The 27,386-nt window shown below is 48.4% G+C and overlaps 2 protein-coding genes across 2 annotated transcripts; one reads left to right on the top strand and one right to left on the bottom strand.

Annotated features, from left to right (window-relative positions):
- The first annotated feature begins 468 nt into the window (after positions 1-468).
- Positions 469-11,492, top strand: TTI2 (TELO2 interacting protein 2). The gene is made up of 7 exons (XM_084803892.1): positions 469-1,427; positions 2,921-3,107; positions 5,535-5,627; positions 6,769-6,956; positions 7,112-7,255; positions 9,025-9,187; positions 10,483-11,492. The coding sequence occupies exons 1-7, from the start codon at positions 766-768 to the stop codon at positions 10,600-10,602; spliced, it is 1,557 nt and encodes a 518-aa protein (XP_084660018.1). The 5' UTR covers positions 469-765; the 3' UTR covers positions 10,603-11,492.
- MAK16 (MAK16 homolog) lies at positions 10,774-27,386 on the bottom strand. Its single transcript, XM_084803893.1, has 10 exons — positions 27,284-27,386; positions 24,642-24,691; positions 22,475-22,584; positions 19,764-19,828; positions 17,455-17,606; positions 16,818-16,872; positions 15,553-15,627; positions 13,801-13,911; positions 13,115-13,171; positions 10,774-11,334 (listed from the first exon to the last, which is right to left on the bottom strand). The coding sequence occupies exons 1-10, from the start codon at positions 27,296-27,298 to the stop codon at positions 11,140-11,142; spliced, it is 885 nt and encodes a 294-aa protein (XP_084660019.1). The 5' UTR covers positions 27,299-27,386; the 3' UTR covers positions 10,774-11,139.

Genomic DNA, 27,386 nt, shown 5'->3' with positions numbered 1-27,386 from the left:
GCGTCGGTGCTTTCCGGCGGCGGGAGGCGGAGGTTTACGGATGAGCATTCTAGAGAGGGAGGAGTCGAGCCTTTGCCGTCCCTAGGCGACGGTTCTTGAGTAGAAACAGCCTGGAATGGGGGGGAAGGCAGCAGTTATAAACCTAAACAGGTTAGAGTGACGCACAGACTAAACTTCCGGTTCAACATTGTCGCTGGAAGCTCTGATTGTCTGTGGGCGCCGCTCTATCCCACGTTTTCGCTAGGATGGAAAAAGTGACTATTCAAAAATGGCAGTTGGGGGGGGGGCGGGAGAGAAAAAGGTTCGCTTTCAAGCCGGAAGTGCCTCTGTAGGTTGCCGACGGCGCTACCGTTTTCCTATCTCTATGATGCTAGAGACACGGCATGAGCTTCCGGTTTGAAACGGAAAGCCGTCATGGCCTGTGGTCGGACTCCCTTGTCAGAGGCGGCGTGACGCCGCTCTGTCCTTGGGCGCCTCTATGGTGAAAGCCCTCTGCGCTCCAAACGAGCCGTATCCGGCTTAACACCGGTGGTTCCAATTGAATCTGAGAGTTTAATGCTCGTGGCATCCTAGAGGTGCCAACGAGGAGTGCAAAGCCCTTAAGGCCTGCTTTTGAGCCGCCCAGGGGGAGCCTGGATTGGGAGGGGGGCGTCTGTGAGGAGGGGCTGGAATAAATGGGGGGAGGCAAGAAACCCATTGCGGGGAGTGTGGGGTAAATATGGGGGGGGGTGCGCCTGCAGGGGCAGAGTGGGCCCATTCAGAGCTATGGAGCAGCATCCCCTTCTGGATTCCTTGCAGATGACTGTCCCCGAGGGCCAGGGGTGTTGTGGCTGTGCCCCTGTGGAGCAGGTTCTCCCCCAGTTCCTGCAGCTTTTTGCAAGTGGGGGGCCTCCGGGGGCAGGCAGCAATGCCAAGGCAGGGATGGTCAGAGACCTCTTGGCCATCTTGGAGGCTGTGGACTGCCGGTGGCTCTTTGGGGGCTGCCACCTGAACGCCACTCCCGCCCTGCTTGGGGACTTGGCGGTTGCTCTGAACCACTATGCCGCACCACCCCAGCAAGAGCCGGAGGGAAGAGGCGACAGGGCCCCCTGCGCCACAGCCGCCGATCCAGCAGCAGATGCCGGCCTGGTGTTACTCAGCGTCGTGGCCAAAGCGGAAGTGGCGAAAGGCCTAGAAGGACTAGGCCCTGCGGTGGTTGGCTCAGTCCTGCGCCGATTGTCAGGGCCCACGTTTATCTTTGCTATGACCCATGTGGCAGAGATGCCCTGGAGCAAATCTAGGGCCCGAGCTGTGGCTCGGGAGCTGCTGGATGGTCTGCTTCAAGCTTCCGATTGCCAGTCGGTACCAGAATTCCTCAGAGGTGCCCGTGAAGGCGAAGACGGGTGGTTTGCCGCAGTGATGCAGTGCCTGAAACCAGAGTTGACCAAGTGAGTGAAAGCCCAGAGATGGTCGGCAAAGATCCAGTCTCTGGTGGTGGTGATATTTGGGGACCTCTATATATAAAGACGAAAACTTATCGTGTGAAGCATCCTTCAGTGGCAATGTAATAAGATTTAAAGATCATTAGGAAGTTATTTCTAAAATCAGTGTTCAGTTGAAAGTGACCGCTGTGAAGCCTAATGGGAGTGATGGTTCAGGCCAGCGGTGGTCAGCATGTGGTCCTCCAGATGTGCCTCTATTACTGTGTCTTGTGGCATCACTACCACCAGGCATAGTGATGGCCACCAATTTGGATGGCTTTAAAAGGGGGTTAGACAAATTCTTGGAGGAAAAGGCTATCAGTGGCTACTAGTCCTGATGGCAACATACTACCTCCAGTATCAGAGGCATACCGCCTATGTAAACGAGTTGCTAGGGAACTAGGGCAGGAGGATTCTGTTGCACTCAGGGCCTGCTGGTGGGTTTCCCGTGGGCAGCTGGTTGGCCTCTTTGTGAACAGAATGCTGGACTAGATGGACCAGTCTGATCCAGCATGGCTGTTCTTTTGTTGCAGTCCAGCTCCCATCATCCCTGGCCAAGCAGGCTGGGGCTGATAGGCCCTGGAGTACAACACCTTCTGTAGGGCCACAGGTTGCCCACCCCTGGTGTAAGCAGGAGGATGGCTGCAATCTAGGAGTCTGTGGAATATTCTTCAGCTATCTATCCCATCCCACTGAGGACTTGAATATGGGAATTCCATGCAGCTGGTTCTCTAGGCTTGATCATTATTTGCTTTCTACAAGAGACGTGTCTTCCCATGTCTGATTCAGTTCATGCTAGGAAAACAGGAAGTTGCCTTATACCATTACCTGCTACATGATCCTTTTCATCGAAGGTGGCTGAGATTGAACCTGGGACCTTCTGCAAGCAAAGCATGTGCTCTACTGTTAACCATAATCAGGGGTTCAATAAGGGATTGGTTCTCTGAAAATGAAACTCAGTACAACTGGTTGTCCTCTTGTCACCATCACCCCTTTGTGGATTCATGCTACTGGTTTGAAATTAGAGCTAGTCGATGTTGAAATCATCCCCAAAAGGAGGGACCATAGCACAAGGTTTCCAAGCAAAAAGTCACAGGACCAATCTCTGGTGTCTCCAATTAAAAGGATCAGATAGATGGCGATGGGGAAGATCTCCCTTTGCTTCCAGTCAGTAGAAAATATTGGGCTAGATCAGCCTTCCTCAACCTGGTGCCCTGCAGATATTTTGGACTTCAGTTCCATCAGCTCCAGCCAGCATGGCCCATGGGCAGGAATGCTAGGAGTTCTAGTTCCAAACATCTGGAGGGCACCCATCTGAAGGCTGGGCTAGGGGGACAAAAAGTCTGGCCTGGAATAAGGCAGCTTCCTATGTTGTTAGTTTTCCCATTCTGGCTATAGGTCGATCCAAGGTCAGATCACACGCCCTGAGGGGTGTAATGATTCTCTTTCTTCTGCTTCAGAGAAACATGGCAGCACAACCCAGCGACAAAGCACGTTTTCTCCTCGATGCTCCAGCAAGTCACGAGGCCCTGGCTCGGCCAGCACTTGGAGAAGGTCTTGCCACCTTCACTGCTGTTCTCAGATGACTACCGAGTGGAAAATAAAATCCTGGGAGTGCAGTGCCTACATCATATTATTCGAAATGTGGTAAGAAAAAGGCAGTGCAAACTCCATTCTTCCACCATGCTGGCGTCAAGGATAGGCATGACTGGGCACCTGCCAGGTGGCCACTCTCCAGCAGGAGCCCACTGACAAGAGCTCCTTGGACTTGCTCCTCCTCTTCACCATCTCAACATGCTTGTTCACCTTCCTCTCGCTCTGGCCCAGACAAAAGCGATGGTGAAAAGGAGGAGCAGGAGATGCCACTGCCTGCTTGCTCCCTGGCACTTTCTGTCCATCAAGTCAGTGACTGATAGCGAGGATGAGGAACAATAACAGCTGGTGACAATGGCAGTGCAAAGGTAAGCTCGCTGAGAGGGGGGGACCATGGATGATGTCTTTCCCAATGGCCCTCCACAACCAGGAGCTGGCACTGCTCCCTCCCCACCACAGGTGTATGATTCAGGGATCATGAACTGGGACTTCTAGCAGAAAATTGGGGGTTGATATTGGCCTCAGGACCTCATTTGACTTCAGAGCAAGGACTTATTCTCCATCGTGTTTCAGTGCATGGCAACCACAGTAGAAAACGTCAACATGGGCTGATTTTTCCCCCCGCAGTATTCCTAGGGCTGATGGTCATGAGAATCAGCAGCTATCAGATTGTTGTTATTAATATAGCTATGTTGATCTCTGAGTAAACATGCATAGAATTGCACTATTATATTCCAGCAAATTCCACATTTTACTGGGAAATAATTTTTGTTGGAGTTCTTGTAAATATTTTGCAGCATGGCAGTTCAATCGCATAAGTTTTTCTTACACTCTTTACATTTTAAAGGAGTGAAATTAAGGTGATGCAAACTGTTAACACACTAATTTGAGCATGCCCAAGGAGCTGTACATTTATATTTATTGGGTTGGATCCAGATTTTGTCACACCTAGAGTAGACATATTGAAATCAGTTGGTCTACCCTAACTATGACGAAGCTGGTTCCAACCCTTTATCCATGCATGTATGTTTCCTGTAGAGTTGGATCCAGACTTAATCATGCTCAGAGTACACTCATTAAAATAAATGGGACTTCAGTTACAAATTTGTTTCACTGATTTCAGTGGGTCTACTCTCAGCATACCTAATTATGGGTCCCAACCATTCTCACCAGAAAAAAAAGTTAATTATAACATTGAAACTTCCCAATTTGACTGGGCAGTTATATCCATTCAGTACATTATTACTTTTATGAACCAAGGTTTTCTTTGAAAAGATAATGTCTTTCCTGTGAAAAAATACAGTAGTGGACAATCGTCTGCCCCACATCACTAGTTGAGACATTAAGAAGGGAAAATGGGGGCACAGCCAGGCAAGCGCATCTGGTTTGTGTCTACAGAATTGTCCTTTTAGACGAGAGAGGAAAGGTCTTCAGTTGAAAATATGCTGACTTTGTTTAAAAAACAAAACAAAAAATATCAAACTATGGGAGGGGTAAGCATAAAGATTGATGGAGAGGGGAAGTGTATGCAGAAAGATTCTAATTCAGTGGTGAGGGTGTGGTTGGACCAGCCAAAGGCTAGGCATGTGTAAAATGATATGAGCTGCCATCAGTTAGGAGATAAGATGAGTTAAGCATCCAAGTAGTGTAATAATCCCATAGAGCAGGGATTATTTTTTCTATCAAGGGCTGCTTTCCCTTCATGGTAGTGTTGGAAGGGGGTGGTGGAGGGTAGGCCAGCAATGGGTTGGGCCAGAGTCAAAAGTAGACAGGACCACCCCCTTTTCTCTCCCTCCCCCCCCTCTCTCTCTCTCTTCCCCCCTCTCTCTTGGTCTCTCTCTCTCCCCCTCCCCCTTTTTTTCTCCCTCCCTCCGTCTTTTTTCTCCCTCCCTCCCTCCCTCCCTCCCTCTTTTTTCTCTCTCCTTCCCCATTTTTTTCTCTCCCTCACCCCTTGCTCTCTCTCTCTCCCTCCGTCCCCACCCAACTGGCTGCCAGGGGAGGGACAGACCGCTCTTGCTAGAGGTCTGAACTGACCACCTGGAGAGGGCTTTTGAAATTAGGCTGCAGGCAGCCCACCTCTGTTCAAGCATGAACTGGTAACTGATGGAAATGGTGCTCGTCTTAAATCCTAAAGAACGGCCTTGCTGGCTCAGCAATAATCCACACCGTCACTGTCGGCAAGAGTGGCCTAATTAGATAGCCTGAGAAGTTCCCAAGCACAGCATAAAGGATCTCATCCTGTTGCCCATTCCAAACATCTGGTCATCAGAGTTACTTCTTCTAAATGTTATCTGCTCAGTTGTTCTTATGATAGATCCTGGCCCGTCGAGGTCCCATCAAACCTTTTTGTCGTTTTTCAATGTTCTGCGGTATGGCACGGATGAAGGTTGTCTCTTTGGGTAGATTGCTTTGGCACAATGCAGGCGAACACATCCACAGCCCAGCAGGTCAATCTAATATCATCATTTCCTCTTGTTGCAGCCAGCAGCTGACCTCTGCCAGTTTAACAGGGTGCAGGTTGTGTACCATGCCCTGTCCAACCATCTCTACAACAAGGAGGCCCAGCTCATGCAGGTAATTTTACAGCGCAATCCTGTACATGGGTGCTCAGGAGGATGCTCCATTGCGTTCAATGGGGCTGACTCGCAGGTAAATGGCCATAGGATCGCAGCCTTAAGGAATGGTGTTTCACAGGTGATCCCCTCTTAACTCCCCCCTGAATGAGACATGTTGGTGGAGTAAAGACAAGGCAGGAAGTCCTCTGCTCTCTCCAGCCACTGGTTGCTCTCTGATGGCTTCTCAGCACCCCTTTTTAGAAAATGAGTTGGTGGTTCTCAGGTCTTGTTTCTACGACTTTGAATTTGAACCCATCTGAATTCACATGCACATTCTCCTGCTATACTGGCACAGCAGAAGCTGCTTATTTCTCCCCTTCTGCTGCTCAGTTAACCAGCAGATTGGCAGCGCATGTCCTTCCCAAGTCAAGATCTGAGTTTGGACCACCATTTTAGCGTTCGCAGACCCACAACTGAAGCCGCTGACATTTTGGATCCAGTAGGAGAACGAGAAGCTGCCTTATAGCAAGTCAGGCTGTGGGCCCTTCTAGCTTCATATTGTCCACACCAGGGGTTGAGAAACCTATCGCCCTCCGGATGTTGTTGGACTCCACCTGCCATCCGCTCCAGCCAACATGGCCAGGGATGACGGGAGCTGTAGTCCAGTATCATCTGGAGGGCCATAGGGCCCCCAGCCTGTGTCTGCACTGATTGGCAGCGGCTCTTGAGGGTTTCAGGCAGGAGTCTTTCACAGCTCTAACTGGGGATCAAACCAGGGACCATCTGCATGCAAAGCGTATGCTCTGCCGCTGAACTACAGTACCCTCCGCTAAGCAGAGTAACCTGAATCATGTGAAGAGGAGCAATTAATGCTGCAACCCTAAGTAAAATTTAATCTTAAACCCATTTCTCCACTGAAAGCAGTCCCCCTCCCATTGTTCTTTATTTATGCCACCCTCGGCATATATGGTCTCTCACTCCCCCATTTTATCATCACAACCCTGTGAAGTAGATTAGATTGGGAGAAAGAGTAAGTGGCTGGCCCAAGGTCAACCAGTGAGCTTCATAGGAGAGTGGAGAACTCAACGTAGGTCTTAGGTCTAACACTCTTACTTGGACTGGCTGTGCCATAGATTCACCTAATCTCATTACTCAAACAGGTTGTATTGCTGTGCATGCTGGACTTGTTGCCGATCATGGAGAGGGCCTTGCACCGGCTGCCCCATGATCTACGGCTTGTGGGCCCCTCCGATGAGGTGCTCCGGCTGGTCCTGACCCACATGGAAACAGAGCACCGGCTCTCCTTGAGGAGGGTGTATGCCAGGAACCTGCCTGCCTTTGTAGAGAGGTGAGAGATTTATTATTTATTTATTAAATTTATTAATCGCCCATCTGGCTGGTCACCCAGATGCCCCTGCCATCCTCCTTGTCCTGCGCTTTGCAAGCAAATAGCCTGCTCTTCATGCCAAGGTTCTGACCCTCAACCAATTTGTCTTTTGAGAGGCTTGGCATCCAGATAGCCCGTCACCTGAAGAGGCTGCAGCAGGTGATTGTGGGATACCTGGAGGTCTCCGACGGACCCGAGGAATCTGCTAGATTGGCAGTGCTGGAAACACTGAAGTGCACGATACAGCATGCCTGGCCCAGGTACGCTATAAGCTCTAAACAGTGGATGGCATCTCTCTACATGTGGAGGTGCAGCTTGTTCTCTAGCTTCAAAGCTCTTGCTCCAAGCACACAGATAAGTCCCAACAACTTTCTCACCACTGGGAGTTGAATGGTCAAGAAGCACACCTTCTCAGAGCTTGGCCAGTCCCTGCTTGGCTTGCCCCCTCCTATTTTCCCTGCAAAGTAAGATGGTCAGCCTCAAGACAGTATGGAAGCCAGCGATCTCTGACCAAGAAACTGGATAATCCATAGATGCAGTGGGCATTATCCACCGGTGCCGTTATGGGAAGCTAGCCCTTGCTGCAGCAACCCTTGAAACCAGCCCGAGCTAGCGGTTCTGGAACAGGTCAGCGGAGCTCGCAGGAGGGAACACTGCTAACCTGTCTGTTCCAGAAACGCTACTTCATAGGGTTAATGTAGCAAGGGCTAGCTTCCTTTGCGCTAGCGGGCGTTCTGGCTAGCGCCACCTGACGAGCGCTGGTGGACTGCCAGTACTGGATTCTGCCCTCTGCCTGTCTAAACAAAAACACTGCACCAATAGTAAATGCTGATTCCAGAGTCCAATAATTCATGCTTCTGACACTGATACAGGGGCCCTAAGCGTGGTGGAACTCAGCTGAAAATTAGGCTGTGTCTTTGTAACGTCCTTGGTGTACTGCCACTAGGGTCATCCAGTAGAGGGATGCAGAAGGATAGGCTTGCTACTTGTCCGGTGTCAAAAGGCAGGGCTAGCGAAGTTGCTATCACTTTCCAGGGGAGTCTGGGCCCTGTTCTCTAAGAAGAGAGCAGCGTCAACACAAGGCTCTATCATTTCCCCTAGACCTGGTTTTCCTTCCCCAAACGCACTACAGCTGGGATAGGGAACGTGTCTCCCTCTAGATGATGGCAGACTTGCAATTCCCAAACGAAACAATGCTAAAAAGCATACAACTGTACCAAAAAATGAAAGAGGTGATGATGTAATTCATGACAAGGGGGTAAACAAACCTACACTTAGCTGATGTAGCATGAACTCCACTAATTACATTAAAAGATAAGCCGACCAGGAATAAAACATACTGGTTACTAAGGCATAGAAACAATACATGTAAACCTTGAAGTACAAATGCTGCCACGTGTGGGGCTTCAACTCACAACCTTCAGATTACGAGACACACACGACCGCATTTGCACTTCACTGTTTACATGCATTGTAAACATTGCTGAAATGTATCGGTATCATTGCTGAAAAGCCTGTCTAGCGAAAATAAAGATCAGAGGACAGGGAGGCAAAGATCGCCTCTGCTGCTCCTTCCGCCCTGCCAGCTTCAGCCCAGCAGGACACAGGAATCGCAGAAGCCTCCAATTTCAGGGGCTTCCAAGCAGTGGAGGCGCAGTCCATAGGGCTGCGCACTTAGTTAGCACCGCTGACCTCCCTCTCTGGCCGCACTCCTCCAATAGTCCTCCTAACGCTGCAGAGGAAATTCCCATCAAGCCTCCATATTTCAGGTGATCCCTTTAGTTAGACCCAAAGGGCCCTCCATGCCTGGAAAATACACTGGAGAAGTATAGCCATCTGTTCCAATTCATCAAGTGGTCGCACAATGCCCTGCAGCTGTGCTACTGCTCCTGTTGTAGTGAGTCTGTTCTGCTTGTGGATTATTTCTAGCTACTAGGTCGAGTTTGTGTTCCTAAATCCCCCCACAATACTTCTGTGACACAGCTGGCTCCAAAAAGCAGCTTTCCAATTTGCTGTCTCTTTGCTGTAGAATGACCTGCCGTCTGGCTGTACTCCTCAAGGCTTTGCTGAGAATGATGTGGGATGTGGCTACAGACAGAAGTTCAACACCTGAGCCAGTGAAAGCAGCGCTGCTCCAGAGAGCCACTGAGTGCCTCCTCTTGCTGGATCACTCTTCTCACGGACAGGTGAAGGTGAGCAAGAGTGAGGGAAAGCCCTGCGGTCCTGAGGTGAAGTGTGCCTGTGATATAGGCAAAAGCAAGCAGCCTCATTCTTGGCAAGAGAGCAGACTACCGAACCTTCTGGGGGCGTTGTTTGACTTAACATCTCTCAGGCAGTCAGCTGATCAGCCACTGTATGAAATCCCCCTCCATCACGTGCAGTCTGTACATGTGTCCGTAAGATATTTAGTGTAGTCCTCTTTCTCAAATGGACATAGTTCATTAATATCCTTGTATTGCTATTTGAGGCTGGAAAGCAACTCATGAGAATAATCCTTCTGGACCTGGAGTCTCCAGGATGGTGTCCATGGGCACCAGTGTGCCCACAGCCACCTCTTTGTGCCCGCCAGGCTCCCTGCCCCTCCTGATTTTAATTTTTAAGACTTAAAAAAAAAACTGGGTGTTTGGGGGGGCTCAGCCCCCACCTCTGCCTTGTACTTAAGGTTCTTGGGCATGTTACTTTTTAGTCTCATCAGTTTGCCTTTTGGGAAATGAGTGTTTTGTGACCGGCCGTGCCCACCATGGCAGCCATTTTATGAATGGGCAAGCACCCTCTGGCAGCCATTTTGTGAGAGTGCCCACAACCACTCAATATTTCAAGTGTACCTGACCAACCCAAAAAGGAGGGGGACCCCAATCTGGACCCCAACATTTTAATGTTGAAAGCGGCCACCTGAGCTGTCAGAACAAATACCACCTCTCGAAATGCATGGACAATTAATGAAAGTCACTCTGCATAATAATGCTGCACTTGGCTTGGTGTTTGGCATGCAGAAGGTCCCAGGTTTGGTCCCTGGCACTTCCCGGTAGGACTGGCAATGGCTACTGCCTGAAACCCTGGGAAGCCGTGCCCGTCGCTATAAAGTTGACAATACTGAGTTAGGTGGACTGGCTCCACATACGGCAGCTTCCTAGTTCTGCTCGCTGGGGAATAGATAATAGAGCAGGAAAGGAAAGGTTCCTCCTGTGCAAACACCGGGTCATTACTGACCCCTAGAGAGACGCCGCTTGCGCTGGCGTTTTCATGGCAGACTGTAGCGGGGTGGTTTGCCATTGCCTTCCTCAGTCTTGACTACCTTTCCCCCAGCAAGCTGGTACTCATTTTACTGACCTCGGAAGGTTGGAAGGCTGAGTCGACCTGAGCCAGTTACCCGAGACCCGGATTCTGCTGGGGTCGAACTCAGGTTGTGGGGAGAGTTTCGGTTGCAATACTGCCACCTACCACTCTGTGCCAGATGACTACATTTGATTTCCCCTCCCCACCCCAGGTCCTACTGCGAGGGGTCTACCGCAGCTGTCAAGATGAACACCTCAAAGAATACCTACAGAAAGTACAAGAGCAGCCGACAAGAAGTCCATCTCCCCAAGAGCACAAGAAAGAAGTCTAATAAAGATAAGACTGTATTCAAAGGTTGAAAGGAGCAGTTCTCTAGTTTTTAAGAATCCCATCCAACTCCACTGGCATTCCTGCCCTGCTAAAGCTGAAGTTCTATTTACTAGTAGGGAAAAGGAAGTCTCCCCCCCCCCCCCCAATCCAGATGGGCAATTTCAAGTTTGTTCTGGTGTATGTATTTATATGCCACTTTTATACCCGAACAAGCCTCAAAGCAGTGTTAGGGTTAATAAAGACACACACTAATATTTCAAAATGCCAACCATCTTAGCTCCCTCGTCCAGAAAACAGAATTTTTAAAAGTACTTTTTTTAATTGTCAATATTCAAAAATATACTCCAAAAATGCAGGACGTTTTGGAATACTCAAGTCATTTCTTAGCCCCAGCTCAGGCTTCCATTCAGCTGGATGTTGCCTAGTGCCATCTTCAGTCTTGAGCGCTGTGGAGGCAGCCTTTGCCAAGAGATGCTGGCATCCCGTCCCACACCACCGGCCAGCTTGTTCAGTACAGAGTTCTCAAAGATGGGAAGAGTCACGTCGCTTTTGATTTGGACAGGGGCTCAGTTTCCTGCTCATATTCTATTTCAACATAAGCTCGTTTCCTTGTCACTGGCCCCTTCAGAGGAGCTTTGCCCTTAGACTTGGGCTGTCGTTCTTGCTCTTCCCCCTCGCTGGATGTAGCCTCATCTTCCTCTCCCTCGCTGCTGGTATCCAGTTTATCCATATCCTTGAAGGAGAAAGCAACAAGGTTAAACCCAGCAGTGCTTCTGTGCACTCCTTTACAGAACATTTAGGAGACAGTGAGACCTCCAATGGAACTCATGAAGCTCTCCGCTCCCTGACCCCTTCAAAAAACATTTTTAAATAAAAACCTTGGCAATGATTACCGCAGTCTTCTGTCTCTCGCCTCTGCCCCTTTGCCTTTCTTCCCCCCCCCAGCCTCTAGCCTCACTATTTCTCTCCCAGCCCCCAGAGTAGCCATCGTGTAACTAGCCACACCCTCCATGGAAGCCATTTTGTGGTAGTGCCCACAGAAGTGTCTCAAGTTCCCATATGTGACCACAGGTCCAAAAAGACTGGGGACCCCCAACTTAGTAAGTCCTTCCTGAGATACTCTAAAGCAACCTTCCCCAACCTGGTGCCCTCCAGCTGTGCTGGACTACAACTCTCAGCATCCCCCAACCATGCTGGCCAGGGAGTGCTGGGATTTGTGGCCCAACACATCTGGAGGGCACCAGGTTGGGGAAGGCTGGTTTAAAGCTATTTGGGTCCCTTCCCCTCACCTCTGTATACATGTGTTTCTATGTCTCCAGCTGCTCTATACTATCAGGTTACAGCCAACATCTTCAAATACCCTAGGGAACATGTGGCCCTCCAGATGTTGGTGGATTACAACTCCCCTCACCACTGGCTAAGGCTGATGGGGGTTGTAGTACACCAAGACCTGGAGGGTCACACATGCCCCTGCCCCAGAGATACAAAGCCATGCATTATCGGTGCTTTTGCCCATCAGACAGTTGGACCGCAGGACCTTCGGCTAGGAACCTCCACCTAAGAAGCGCTATGATCGTCAGTTTGAGGGGTATTTGCAAATGTAACCGATGGGCCAACCTATTAGGGGTGTTTTGAGCACCAGTGTCCTACGTGACCATGCAAGTTAGTGCACGCTGAGAATCCAAACCCCAACAACTGCAGAGCCTGCATTAGCGCTTTGTTCTTCAGTGTATGTGATTATTCCAGTATCATCCCTTTCAATACCGATCACCGGTCCTGCTCAGTAACTGGAGTGGAGGATATTGGAGGAATCCGCAAGATAGATGCATACTAAGTTGTACTGAAATAACCGCTGGTTGAGACTGGCACAGCACTCTGCGGGGCATTACAACTGAAAACCAGGTTTCTGTATCGTTGCAGGGAGCATCCGGTTTTGTGGTTGCTCAGATGGCAAGGAAATGGTCCCATCTCCTTACCTGCTCTCCCACCCCAAGAGAATAGGTCCCAGCCATGAGGAGTTTACAGTCTAGAAACTGTCATGGGGAAGACCACAGGGGAAGGGGAGGAAGGTCAGAGTAAGATGTGGAAGAATATCCATTTCAATTACATTTATTTGGGCTTAGTTGCAGTAGGGCAGGTGTGCAGAACCTCATGCCCGGGGGCCGAATCTGGCCCTCTGAGGATCCCTAGATAGCCCCGCCCCCTTTTCCCTGATCACCAATCATTTGCTGATTTTCTGTCTTTCATGCAGTTTTCCCCCATTCTAAAAGGCTGAAAGGCCTCTCCTAAGGCTGTTGCTGGCAGTAAGAGCTGTAAACTGAAATATGCTGGCATTTTTGGCCCCCTCCCCTTTGCCTTCAGCCCTGCACACCACTGGAACGCAGCCCCCAAGAGCGTCTCCAAAATGAAGTTCAGCCCTTGGGCTGAAAGAGGCTCAACACCCCTGCAGTAGGGTATGAGGACACAAGAGCCTCTTAAGTTTTGATAAAAAGCCTTCAGCAGGCTGGGCTTACCTCAAAATCACTGAAGTCACTTTCGTCTACCTCCACAAATTCCCTCTTGTTCGAATCCTGCAGGGAGAGCATAGCAAAAACAGAAAATGAAGGAAAGGGTGCCAGGGGGAGGGGGGCATTCCTTCTCAGTTTCCATGACTGAGCCTTCCCCAATTCCCAGTCTTTAACCAACAAAATCTGACATTTTGGGAAACCCAGCGTTTGGAAGCAGAATATCCACAAATTGATGAATCCTCCAAAATACCGTCGGATGGGGAGCTTGGGCTTCCTTCAGCACAACCAGTCTACATCTGAGGGTTTGGGAGCAAACAATGAGATACGGTCTATGGTAGTAATGCCCCATATGCAGATGTGACTTCTTTGGGCTAGTCTCCTAATCACATGACCATTTAACTGACAATGTGGACGATTAATATTAGGATGCCATGATGCTTTCTGCAGGAGGGAAGGGAGCAGGACTTCCCGACAGAGGTGTGTATAGCAAGAATGCAAGACACATTCAGTAGAAATATCTTGCAACATGTGCGAACACAATTTTCTCCTTATTGATATGCAACGCCTGACTTTTTAGCAGATAAAGCAGTATTAAACATTAGTAATAAGTAAGATGAATATTGTCTGGGACTTGACAATGCCCCTCTTCGCGCTGGACAGCAACATCAGCAAAAGAGTTTCAAAAGCATTACTTCATCCTCCTCTTCCTTCTTCTCCGTTTCCGAGTCGCTCTCGCTCTCGGCGTCCTGCTGTTCTAGAGCTTTGTCGAAGGCATGGATGGGGAAGTTATATATATCGCCATACTAAAAAGAGAGCACGACAAGAATAAGCAGAACGTGATTAGATGATCCCAAAACACACACAAAAAAAATCCCACAAAGCCAGAGGTCTCCAGAGAACTATTCAAATAATGTCCTGAGAGGCCCCCTTAAATTGGACATTCTTCTTATGGCCCCTCTCCCCTCCTGCTTAGCCTGGGTACTAGAGAACATAAGAGCCATGCTGGATCAGACCAAAGGACCTATGCAGTCCAGCATTCTGTTCACGCAGTGGCCAACCAGCTGCCTATACAAGCCCACAATTAGGACACGAGCTCAACAGCAACCTCCCGCTCGTGTTCCCCAGCAACTAGTTTTCTCTAAAACAGTAGGCAATACATAGCCATCTTGACTAATGGCCACTGATAGCCTTAACTTCCATGAATTTGTCTAATCCCCCTTTAAAGCCATCCACATCAGTGGCCATCACTACACCTTGGGCTAGTGAATTCCACGGTTTAAATATGTGCTGTGTGAAGAAGGACTTCCTTCCAGAACCTCCCACCATTCTGCTTCATGGGATGACCCCAACCTCTACTATTATGGGAGAGGGAGAAAAACTTCTCCCTATCCACTTTCTCCATACAGCATGCATAATTTTGTACAATCCTATCCTGTCTTCCCATACTCACCTTTTTTCGAAGCTAAACAGTCCCAGGCATTTCATCCTTTCCTCATAGGTCCGGTTCACACATCATGGCCAATTCCTAGGTCGTTTAACCCAGGAATTAGGGAGGGGGGAGCGAGTAGGCTGCCTCCTGCCCATTCAACATTTCTGTTTTCATTGAACAACCTAGGAATGCCCTGTTCCAAATTTTGTGATTTCCAAACCCAGAAACTCTGGGATGTTTATGGGTTAAGCAACCCAGAGTTAACCCAACAACACACCATGGGCAATTGTTGGGTTAACCCTGGGTTGTTTAATCCCTAAATAACCCAGGGTTCCTGATTTGGATGTCACAAAACAACCCAGGAATGGGACATTAATTGAAAACAGATGCAAGTGAGCAGGCAGGGGGCAGCGTGCTCACTTGCTCCTGCACACGCCCATCAATCCGGAGTTAAACAACCCAGGAACTGGCCACGACGTGCAACTGGGTCTATGAGGAAAGTTTGCTGTTCCTGGGCTAACTGAAAGCAGATGCAGGAGAGTGGGCAGGAACCAGTGAGCTTGCTCGCGGGCATGCACTCATGAACAACCCATAGTTTGTTAACCATGGGTTGCTTGATCGTCCGAACCAAGCCATAGTGGAATGGCTCGTCTTGATCATTTTGATTGCCCTTCTCTGCACTTTTTCCAGCTCTACAGTGTCCTTTCTGAGGTGCAGCAACCAGAACTGTACACAGTTTTCCAAGTGTGGTTGCAACCACAGATTTGCATAAGGCCAGTCTAATATAGACAGTTTTATTTTCGATTCATTTCCTAATTATGCCCAATGTGCAATTTGCCTTTTTTCACAGCAGCTATAACTTAGCCACAGGTAAGGTATTGCTCATGAGCAGCAAGGCAGTAACAACAACAAGTGGGTATTTAAGTTCCATTTTCTTTTGGGCACTGCTTTACTGGAAACAGCCAGGGAACTCTACCCCTGTATGAATGCCATGTGCTGCTTTAGCAGACCATACCGTATCCTGCTTGAGTCTCTCCAACAATTCTTTTTCAATTGCGTTGTCCAGCTGAGCTGCAATCAGGGCTTTTTCCTGGCAGAAACAAACAAAAAAAAGGGGAGGGGGTAAGTTCAGAGACGGGAAGAAGAGGATCACCTGGAAATGGATCAATTCCTCCCATCCTCATCAGGAGGTAACGACTTGCTAGAGGCTTTGTCCTGTTCCCCCTGGAATGAGCAGTCATGGCTGCCACGCTTGGTAAAACACCTCTGAGGCAGGTGGAAGCCCAAAGGGAAGACCCAGAATCAGGATACACTAGCCACAGCAGACTGGAGGAAGCAATGATGGGCTGGGAGAATCAGCCTTTGAAAATAGGCTTCCATCAGGTCCACTGAAGAGAGGTCTTGCTGTATTTCCAAGGTTCTCTCTTGAGCATCTTCATAGGAAGTATCTTGGGACAAAATACATCGTTTACATGCTTGAAATGGAGACACCCTTGGGCATTTGGGCGAGGAAGACTTCTGCCGCATTCTCCTTTCCCTCAACAGCAGTAGCAAGCGGTCGCAGTTTCCTCCCACATGAGGGACATGTACAGCCAACCCACCAGGGGTGAGGGGGTAAGGAGTACAGTGGGTAGTTGCTCCCCCAGACTTATCAGCACTGCCAGCTTGCCCTGCTGAAGCAGGCTATTCTGTGCTAGCCAAGAGAAGTAAAACAGAAGCATCCCTATCTGAACCTCCAGCTGCTCACTGGTGGGAGAGCCGCAAGAGGTCCTACTCTCAGGAGGAAGTAAAGAAGACCGGAAAGGGGAGAGATGGAACTCTTCACAGGAAAAAATCTCTGGGAAGTCCCACCTTTTGGCAAGGATCAAAAGAGGTGAGTGAGAGGAGGGAGGCGATTTCTACACCACAGCTGGCACCAGGTTCGAAGGGGCCACTGCAGGGCAGCCCCACCCCAGGCAGGCTTACTTGGCAGGGGCCAGCAGCAGCAGCACTCTGATCAACGAAGGTTGGCCTCCAGGGCAACTGGATCTGGGAGCTGCCATTTTTATTTCCCACAATGCCCCTGACCTGGCATCACTCTGGAGCACTGTAGGAAATAAAAATGTTCATGCACGGACCCAAGTGCCTGATGTTGATCAGAGTGCTGGGAGGGAAAATGGTGAAGGGGAGCCCCGGGTAGGCATTGGGGCGATTGCCTAATGAAGCCATGTGCTAATGCTGGGCCCCGACAGCGAGACAAACTTGGGAACGAGGAGCCTTTGCCCCAGACAGGTCCATTACCTCTCGCCTCTTCTCACGCCTTTCAACTTTTTGGTTCAACGGAACGAGTTTCCTCCTGCAAAGGGGAAGAAGCGGTTAGCGAAGCGCCATTGCAAGCCAGGCACCAATGAGCGACTAGAAATAAAGTTATACTGAGCGCTCCTTTCACCCCGTTACACCCAGCACCAGGCCTAACTCAGGGAGTAGGCAGCATTTAACTGAAAGGAAAGGAACACATCTGGGCTTGGCAATGTAATGAAGCCAGGGCTCACAGGGACACACCAATGGCATCTGCCACCCCATCAGGATTCCCCATTCCCTCTGGGTTTAGCTGCAATCCTCAGAGTAGCTGGAGGGAAATGAATTTTCCCAGCAGCAGTGTATTGTTCCCTGTTCTAATGCAACATCTTTCGGCTCAGTCTTGAATGGGCCACTAGGACCCATTAGCTTTACGAAAGACCTGCTTCCGATGGAGATAAAAACTGCTACAACCACTTTGGATCAACACAGTTGCCTGCATTTCTGGACTCTCCTTGGGGGTGTGGTTATGGAGACTGTCATGAGGAGCGCCTGCACTTAAATTTACCACTACTTGGGATGCATTGGCACAGGTCTGAAGAGAAACAAAAAATACCCTCTAGAAAAGGCCGAGACTTACTGTCTCTTGAGCGTCAGCTTGCGGATCCGGATCAGGTACTGCGTGATTTTGGTGAAGCGCTGCTTGCATTTGTGACGGATGAAGCGGGGCCAGTAGATCAGGTTCTCGTCAATCTCCTCCAGCGCTTTCTCGTAGTTCTTGCTCAGCCGGACCTGGGCAGAAACGGGAGGGCGAGAAGTGTGCAGCAGCTCTGTGATGGAATGTCAAAGTAATGTGTAGCCCAGCATGCTGGCAGCTCAAGCAGAGGGGAGGGCAGCCAAATGCAAACTGGGAGGATGACTGGCGATTCCCATTTTGAGATAGAGCAACCAGAACTACATACAGTATTCCACATGCAGCCAGCCACACCACTTATTTCTATAAAGCAGGAGTAGGCAACCTGGTGTCCTCCAGATGTTTTGGACTACAGCTTCCATAATCCCCAACCATCGGTCATGCTGGCTGGGGCTAATGGGAATGATAGCACAAAGCATCTGGAGGGTTGCCTACCCCTGCTGTAAAGGCATCATGAGACTGGCAGTTTTATTTTCAATCTCTTTCATAGGTAGCTGCCTTGAACCCAGCCTTATTCTTTTTCCCTCTGCTTCAGCAGCTCTCCAAGGTTTCAGACAGGTCTTTTCCAGCCGTGACTGCAGATGCCAGTTACTAAATCTGGGACTGTTTGCATGAAAAGCATCTGTCCTGCGCTATAGCCTTTCCTTTAATAATGACAGAAGATCCTTTCCAGCCATCCCTACAATAAGATTTGCCTTTTAATTTCTTCTTTTCCCTGTTAAGCCATCCACCACAATCTTTTTTCCTGGTTCGTCACCACCACTGGCCTGCCTGTGTGGTTGGGATTTGTTCCCCCAATATGAATCGCTTTGCTCTTTGTTCACACTGATCCTCGTTTACCAATTTGTTGCCCCTTCCCCTGGTTTGGAGAGAGCTCTCCACAATCCTCTTGGGTTTCCACCTCCCCGAATAATTGGGTGCCATCTGCAGCTTGCCCTTCTATCTTAAGGACATTCTGAGTTCAGTGGCTCAGCTGATTCAGCAGCACCCAAGACCCTCTAGTGGGCATGTTTATATGGCACCGAAAAGAATTGCATAGAAGGAATCACAGAAGGTCTTAAGGACGCAATTAAAATGCACCAATAAAATAACATTTAGTAATGAGGGACAAGAATATAGTTGTGTCACCTGGAAAAGTGGAGCTGATATCTGCCCACCCCCCGGCCCCATATCCTCTTCCCACTTTGAGCCAAGTGTCCAATGACCTGATAGAACATTATTTTGCACAGGGCCAGGCACAGCTCAGAGGCACAGCACATGCTCTGAATGCAGATGGACCCAGGTTCAATCCCTGCCATCTCCAGTGGAACAGATCAGGTAGCAGGCGATGGGAAAGACCTCTGCCAAAGACTCAGGAGAAGTGTCGTATAATGCTGGGCTAGGTTCCAGCAGGCTGTACAGAGGGAGATGAGAAGGGAAGTGGAACCATTCCACCAGCCCTTCAGAAAGACTACTTTTTTCCCTCTTCCCTCCCCATTTCTTTTTCTTTGTGTGTCATGTCTTTTTAGAATTGTACACCTGCGGGCAGGGACTATCTTAGTGGCTGCATGTAAGCTGCTCCAGGAGCCTTTTTTGGTTGAGGAGCAGGATAAAAAAAAACAGACAGCCATGCAAGTAGCCTGACTGGTATAAGGCGGTTTCTGATGTTTCTAGAGATCCATCAGTGGAGAGTCAAGAGAAACCTACTTAACCACTGTGAACTGATAAAGGTCAAACAGGCTACAATCATATACACATTTACTGGGAGCAAGTCCCACTGGACTCAGTAGGACTTACTTCTGAGTAGAATACATAGGATTGCACTGACAGTTTCTACTCTGGCTTGAGATGTAGCTCCTTGACTAAGGCAGCGCTGCTCACAAGCCGATTCTTATTTTAAATTACTTGCTTTAAAGTTCTACCAGAAAGATTTTAAATAGTAATAGTTATTCAGTGGCAGGGGGAAACAACTCAGTTAATACCCTGCTCTAAACACACATTTCTCTCTTAGAATTGCGGCCAAACTGTGTAATCTAATTCAGACTGTGTGCTGCTGGATAAGCAAAGGTAGAAAATATGGTAAAGAATCAGATCTGCTCCTGCAACAGCATTCCATGTTCACATTCTTTGTTTAAAGTCTGGCCACCTTTTCTAAAAAAAAAAGACCCTGTGCCATCATCCTGTGAGCAGAAGTCATCCCCACACATCAATTTCAAAATGAACAGATCACACACACACACACACGCAGCCCTAGCAACCCTGGGAGGAGAGCTTACCCGTTCCCACAGCCGACTGGGGAAAGCAGAACGTTCGATGGTCTTCATGTAAAGGTAACACTGCCCTAAAACAGAAGTAGCATATATATATGTATATGTAAGTCACTGCCAGGTCTTCCATAGCCTCGGTGATCAGATGCAGGATGTGTACCAAATCACAGATTATGCAAGGTCATCAGAATGGTGCTCAGACACTACTGGAGCACCAGCCTTCTAGCTGAACAGCAACTGTTCCTAACATTTAATGTATTTATTATTTTTTATTGTTTTTATACTGGCATTTGTATGTTATGTATTTCTTATGTAAACCACCTAGACATATTATGATATCAAGCAGTATATTAAGTAGCTTTGATAAATAATAGTAGTAATCCTGCTTAGAAGATAGCACAACGCTGGAGAGCCAGTGTGGTGTAGTGGCCAGAATGTTGGACTGGGAGTCAGGAGATCTGGGTTCTAGTCCCCACACAGCCATGTAAGCTCACTGGGTGACTTTGGGCCAGTCACAGACTCTCAGCCCAGCCTACCTCACAGGGCTGTTGTTGTGAGGATAAAATGGAGAGGAGAATTATGTATGCCACCTCGGATTCCTTAAGGGGGAAAAAAGGTGGGAGAGCAATGTAATAAATAAAAAAATAATAGCATCGACTAATATTCTCAAGAGTGCCAGATAAAAGGGGCTTGGAATCAAGCAAAACAGAAATGGCACCTTTACTGCAAGTCCTTCACCTTTGATTTTTAGCTTGGGCTATTCTTTGACCGATTCGTATAATCAAAGCTATGGTTTTCCCAGTAGCAATGTATGGCTGTGAGAGCTGGACTATAAGGAAGGCTGAGCACCGAAGAATCAATGCCTTCGAACTGTGGTGCTGGAGAAGACTCTTACGAGTCCCCTGGACTGCAAGGAGGTCAAATCAGTCCATCCTAAAGGAAATCAACCCTGACTTCTCATTGGAAGGACAGATGCTGAAGCTGAAATATTTTGGCCACCTAATGCGAAGAGAAAAGTCACTGGAAAGGACCCTGATGCTGGGAAAGACTGAAGGCAAAAGGAGAAGGGGACAGCAGAGGATGAGATGGGTAGACGGCATCACCGATGCAATGAATATGAACTTGAGCACGCTCCGGGAGAGAGCGGAGGACAGGAAGGCCTGGCGTGCTATGGTCCATGGGGTCACGAAGAGTCGGACACAACTCAACGACTGAACAACAAAAATTCTTTGACCCTCAAGTACAGGGGTGTTGAACCTCTTTCACCCTGAGGCCCAATTTCAATTTCAGAGAAGCTGGAGGGGGGGAAGTGCTGCATTCCGGTGATGGGCTGGGCCAAGCTGAAGGCAAAAGAGGTGGGGCCCGTCTCCCTGCATATTTTAGCTTAAAGCTCTTCCTGCCAGTGGCTGAGCCTTAGGAGGGGCATTTCTACCTTTTAGAATGGGGAAAGAACTGTGCAAAAGCCAAGAAACCACCAAATGGTTGGGGAAAGGGAGACTTGCCCATCTGGGGAAGCCTGGAGATCTGGACTGAGACCCCAGGTGGGCCAAATTTGGCCCAGGGGCCTGGGGTTCAACACCCTGTCACTAGTAGTATGTGCAACATCAGACTCAGAGGATGTATGACAAGCCGTTCCTACCCTTGCATAATAATCATCACGATACTCAACCTTTGCATAGCATTTTCAAGTGCTCAACACACTTCATGCGCATGACCATATCATAATCCTTACATATAACAACCCTGTAAGGTAAGTCACTATTATTATGCCCTAGATGGCTGGGGGTCTGGTCCGAGAGCGAACGGCTTGCCTAAACCCACCTAGCGAGATCATGAGAGAGAGGCGAGATTAGAACCAGGCACGTCCTGGTTCACAGCTCAGTCTCTTAGTCCCTCCACTACACCAGCCCCTAAGAAGTTAAGAGATGCAAAAAAAAACCCGTGTTGGCAGCCAGGAAGCTCAAGGCAAACCAGCTCAGAAGGCAAACACTCAAGGTCCTACCAGTGCTAGGCAGAGGGTGGGTTTTGTACATCGAGGGTTGACTCGCATTTCTGGAAAACACACGAGTTCAGTTGGTAAGCAGAGACAAAACTCGATGGGGCAGCTTCATCCAGGCCCCTTTGCACCATGTGCCAAAACAAAATCATGTGCCAATCCGTCTCAGGTTTACAGAGAGTTCAACACTTTCTTCTTTCGGCAACCAGGCCCCATTAATTCATAAGAACATAAGAAGAGGAATGCTGGATCAGACCAAGGGTCCATCTAGGCCAGCATTCTGTTCACACAGTGGCCAACCAGCTGCCCACAGGGAACCCACAAGCAGGGCGTGAGTGCAACAGCACCCTCCTGCCCATGTTCCCCAGCAACTGGTGTACATAGGCATACTGCCTCTGATACTGGAGGTAGCATAGAGCCATCAGGACTAGAAGCCATTGATAGCCTTCTCCTCCAGGAAAGGTGTTAACTAGCGGGCTGTCTTCTTTTTATTTTTATAATCATGAAGAAAGCACACATGTTAATGTCTGCACCAGGCCTGGGGGTGGGGGAAGAGAGATGGGCAAACTTGGCCCACACAATGCAGAATCAGTTGGCTGGGTTTGCAGTGCACATACAGAAAGACTGATACTCAAGCAATGTGTGTCCTAAACGGCCAGCCATCAGACCAAAAGGAAACATGAGCACTGGGTATGAGGCTGAGGACCTGTGCCAAGACCCTCACCTTTCTCTTCCTTGATGGTAGCATACTGGCTGTTTGCCAATGGGCAGGAGGAGCGGTTGCACAGGCCTGTTAGATTAAATTCATTCCGGCAAAAGCTCTGTGTTTTTGTCCTGCAAAGAACAGACTTGGAATGAAATGTTCATCTGAGTACCTCTGACATGCCAAGCATCGTTCATTCTAATTCTATTATCGAAGCTCACTACAGAACCAGAGGAATAACTCCAGAGAAATTAAGCTAAGCTAAAAAGGTGCTAACTTGTACACAGGCTGGCCCAAAAATCGCATGCCTTGAGAACATTTTGATAAGTGTTCAAACCATAGTGGGACACCAAAGTCTTTGTACTGCATGACACATGGTGCTCCCTGCATGTTCCCCGAGTTCCCATATCCAAAGTAAGATAGTGGTCATTATGCCCCAAGGACACTAATAAAAAGTGTCATGACAAAGGGCTGATTCAAATATGCAGCTACTGATGTGGTACGGTCCTCTTCAATTAATGTATTACATCAGTTTTCGGGGGGGGGAGTCAGTTGTTTGACACTGTCACATAAGAGAACTGTACCATCTGCTACCTCCCGTTTTAAAATCACCCCTCAGAAGACAGAACAGAGGTGCCAAAAGTCAAGATTCCTGGTTCTTTTGTTTTGGAGCTCAGCCTCTGAAAGGCAGCTGCTCCCTTCAAAACCACATTGATGCCTCCTGGGACACAACGTAGCAAGAAACCGGACTGGACAGCCTGGCCTTAAATACTCCATACTAGAGATATGAAGGCTTAGGGGGAAAACTGGAGGAAAACGGGGGGGGGGGGGATCAGAAACACTCCCCCACCTTTCAATTTTCCAAAACTCCCAGGGGAACAAGAGAGGCGAGGAAGTGGGGGGGCCTCTGTTTTTTCACCCATTTTTTTCTGGTTTTTCTCCAGGCCTTCAGATCTCTGTTCCAAACTACTTCCCAAAATGGAGCTTTGTCCTGTAAACATTGTACTTATTGACGGCACAAGCTTTTTTATGCTTAATTTTTCAACCACAAAACTATAGCGCCACAGTAGATACAAATAGATGATCTTTTTAAAAAAAGAATCAGATCTTAATTCAAATCATGTGAGCTTGTTTTTATTTCAGTTGCATCAATTACACCTTAAAAACAGCCCAGCTCAAAATGGTATCTGAGCGCAATATATACACTCAAAATGCTTAGTACTGAATCCACACCTCCCTATTAAACATAGATCCAGACTGAGACTGCAATCCTATGAAGAGTTACCCAACAGTAAGTCCTGTTGAACTCAACGGCACTTACTTCTGAGTAGACCTGCCTAGGATTGTGCTGTAAGTTAGCTGAACTGAGTTCTCACTGAAATCGATGGGAACTAAGAGAAGTCATGACTAACTTGTCCCATTAATTTCGATGGCTGTAAGTTCAACTGAGACTGCTGCCCTATAGACAATTACCTGAGCTAAGTACCACTTAACTCAAGGGCTTACTTCTGATTAGACGTGTAGGTCTGCACTGTTAGTCTGAATCGAACACACTGAATTAAAACCTTATTTTTCCATGTAAAAGGACCAGCCAGGACCAAAACTATGTCTCTTGAAGACAGGCATAAATAAATATCTTAAGCACAAACAGAGTTTCAAGATGATAGAAAAAGCTCTATTTAGTTGCAGACAGCTCTGTTTTAATTGTTTATAACAACCAATTAGTCTGCATGCTCGTTCAGAAAATATATGAATTAGGAAGCTGGAAACTCAATTTAAATCATTATTCAATCTGGCCCTTTTACTTGGAGTTCTAAATCCCAGGCAGCACTAGCGTCACTGTTGCATCCTATAGCCCTTGAATCTGGCACAGAAATTTTTGATCCTTTCCTTTCATGCCTACTCTCTTTACTGATCACATCAAACTTTTAAGAAGAAGGTGAACCAGCTCTCCTTCATGGAAGCACACTAGCTGTAACAGATCCACAAGTTGATTTCTAAAGAGAAACGTCAGGGCTAAAAAATTGGCTGGAAACCCTTCCCTCCAGTAGCTCTTACCCCTCATTCCTATAAATGTGGGGGCAAAGTATGGTTACTCTCCTAGTAACCATAGGTAAAGCAAGGCAGTTTGTATTACTGTCAGTTATTTCTGTGGCCGGGGGGCAGGGGGGAGAGCAGGAATACTTACTTGATCTTAAAAGAGCAGAACTGTTTGTTGCCGAGAGTATCCCAGACAATCTGACAAGACAAGGTATTGTGTTAGCAATTCAATAAACGTTGTTGAGGCACAACTTAACAGTGTAACTTGAGTTAGGGGCACGGGACTCAATGGAATGTCTTGAAGGCAATTCAAGAATTCTCATGCACAAACCATGTGGCTTAGTTCTAATAAATCCCATGATACCATCAGGCTCAGGGGATCTGTCCCGATTCTAAAACTAGAATGTTTGGAGATCTGCACAGCAGCTTTTAACTTACACAATGAACAAAGCATAATAAAGTCAGATACTAAAGATGGGGGCACAGCAATACCAGCAACCCCATAGGCTGACATGTCCCTTAACTGTGAAAAACGCAACAAGAGTCCTATTTCAATTATTTAGTGGTGCTATTATTTCTGGACTTTATATCCCACTTTTCAACTTAGCCAAGTTCCCAAAGTGCCACCAAAGCATCACAAAAGGAATGAAAACGAAAACAATCCAAAAACTAAAACACAGTACCACTAATTATAAAGCAGATAACAGCGTGCAAACGGAATAGACAGATTTGCAAATGAAAATTAGCACTCACAAAAAAAAAAAAAATTAGAATACTATTTGAAGAAAAGCTCATGCAAATAAAAACGTCTTCACCTGGTGCCCAAAACTCAAACATCAGATGGACCTCCCCAGGGAGGGAATTCCATAAATGGAATGCCACCATAAAAAAGGCCTTCTCCCCAATTGCCACCTACCTCACCTTTAAACTCAGCAACTCCTGGAGCAGAACCTCCAATGGCGATCTTAATACCTGGGCAGGTTTGCATGAGAATAGTCCTGATATTTGAGAATTTATAGTAACTGGAGGTCGTCTTAATGGAAGCTGATCAACCTTTTAGTAGAAAAGGCTAATCAGACTCCATTGGGAGGAATCAAAGAGAAACTCAAGACTTCATGCAGCATGATTTCCCATCTTTTTGTTCCTTTCCTTTCATGCCTACTCTCTTTACTGATCACACCAAACTTTTAAGAAGAAGGTGAACCAGCTCTCCTTCATGGAAGCACACTAGCTGCAACAGATCCACAAGTTGATTTCTAAAGAAACGTCAGGGCTAAAAACCTGGCTGGAAACCCTTCCCTCCAGTAGCTCTTACCCCTCATTCCTATAAACGTGGGGGCAAAGTATGGTTACTCTCCTAGTAACCATACGTAAAGCAAGGCAGTTTGTATTACTGTCAGTTATTGCTGTTACGAATGACTTTCAGAAATGGAGCCATGTTAAAATGTCTTGCAGCAGCAACCACAAAGAATTTTGTAACACCTTAGGCAACCTGGTGCACACCAGATTTTTAGATTACAACTCCCATAAGGCCCAGACAGCATGGCCAATAGTCAGGTATTCTAGGAGTTGTAGTTCAAAACATCTGGAGGGCACCAGATAACCTAAAGCAGGGGTAGGCAAGCAGACTTAGGCTGCATTCCTGTACACCAGCCTTTCCCAGCCTGATGCTCTCCAGATGTTTTGGCCAACTCCCAGAATTCCAGACCATTGGCCATGCTGGCAGGGACTGATGGAGGTCCAAACATCTGGAGGGCACCAGGTTGGGGAAGGCTGGTAGAGGCACTTACCTGGGAGAAAGCACCATGTAACACAGTGGGACTTGACATAGGACTGGGTTATTATTGCATAGGATTGGGCTATTATTGCAGCAGAAGCGTGCACAGACTTGAGCCCACTTTCTCAGATGCTATGGCTACCTTTAGCTGGCAGACACATAGGTACCAGGGGTGTGGGGCGACTGAACAGGAGGACAAAAACCCCATGAAAGACGAGAGGTACAGTCAGGGATAACTCTATGTGAAGCCTAGATGCATCTTGTATACATTTCAGCTTTCTACCGAAGCGTCACAGACTCTACATCTGGCACTCTGTGGCCTCGCGACCTCTCTGATTTTTCTCTTTATACACTTCAATGATAGAATCATAGAACAGCAGGCTGGAAGGGGCCTTCAAGGCCATGGAGTCCAGCCCCCTGCTCAGTGCAGGAATCCAAGTCAGAGCATCCCCGACAGATGGCTGTCCAGCCTCGTCTTGAATGCCTCCAGTGTGGGAGAGCCCACCACCTCCCTAGGGAATTGGTTCCATTGTCGTATTGCTCTCACAGTCAGGAAGATAAAGCAGGTCAGCCTTCCCCAACCTGGTGCCCTCCAGATGTGTTGGCCTACAACTCCCAGAATCCCCCCGCCAGCACAGCCAGACAGAGTCGACAACGCTGGCCTAGGCGGACCCATGGTCGGCCTCCGGAGGAAGGCAGCTTCCTCTGCTGGATGACTGCCCTCCTAGATTCGATATAAAGAGGCGACACTCTGCACATGCTCAAGGCTAATCTCTTCTACACACACACACACACACCCTGGCAGAGCTGAGCGCCGGGCATCGAATGCGGGTTTCGAAGCTCTGGTGCGTCAAGCCTCAGCAGGATGCGCGCAGCCGCCCCTTCCCGCGTGCAGAGAGAAGGAAGCCCGGCGGGACGCGCAGGCGGCAAGCTCAGCCCGGAGCGGCCGGACGGAACCGAACCCGCTTCCCCGCCTACTTCGCCCCCCGCCCTTAGTTTCCCCCCTAACTCACGTCATCCGAGTGCATCGTGCAGCCACGAGGACGGCCCGACCCAGCCCAACGCCCTCGAGCGCGCGGATGCAGCTCGTCGAGCCGAGCAGGGCGCGGAGATCTC

This window comes from Heloderma suspectum, chromosome 6, assembly GCF_057233095.1.
Source record: "Heloderma suspectum isolate Gila_16-S chromosome 6, 16-S_ref, whole genome shotgun sequence".
In the NCBI taxonomy this organism is placed as follows: Eukaryota; Metazoa; Chordata; class Lepidosauria; order Squamata; family Helodermatidae; genus Heloderma; species Heloderma suspectum.
The sequence above is the reverse complement of the archived record's forward strand: the minus strand, read 5'-3'. Positions and strand labels throughout refer to the sequence as shown.

Bases quoted from the DNA above. Each gene is read 5' to 3' on its own strand.
- MAK16 (XM_084803893.1), bottom strand. The intron at 19,829-22,474 runs GTGAGGGTCTTG...CTTCTGTTTTAG, and splicing joins TACCATCAAGGAAGAGAAAG to GGCAGTGTTACCTTTACATG. The intron at 13,912-15,552 runs GTATGGTCTGCT...CTCTCTTTTTAG, and splicing joins AGAGACTCAAGCAGGATACG to TATGGCGATATATATAACTT.
- TTI2 (XM_084803892.1), top strand. From the start codon at position 766: ATGGAGCAGCATCCCCTTCTGGATTCCTTGCAGATGACTGTCCCCGAG. The intron at 1,428-2,920 runs GTGAGTGAAAGC...CTTCTGCTTCAG, and splicing joins CTGAAACCAGAGTTGACCAA to AGAAACATGGCAGCACAACC. The intron at 3,108-5,534 runs GTAAGAAAAAGG...CTCTTGTTGCAG, and splicing joins ATCATATTATTCGAAATGTG to CCAGCAGCTGACCTCTGCCA.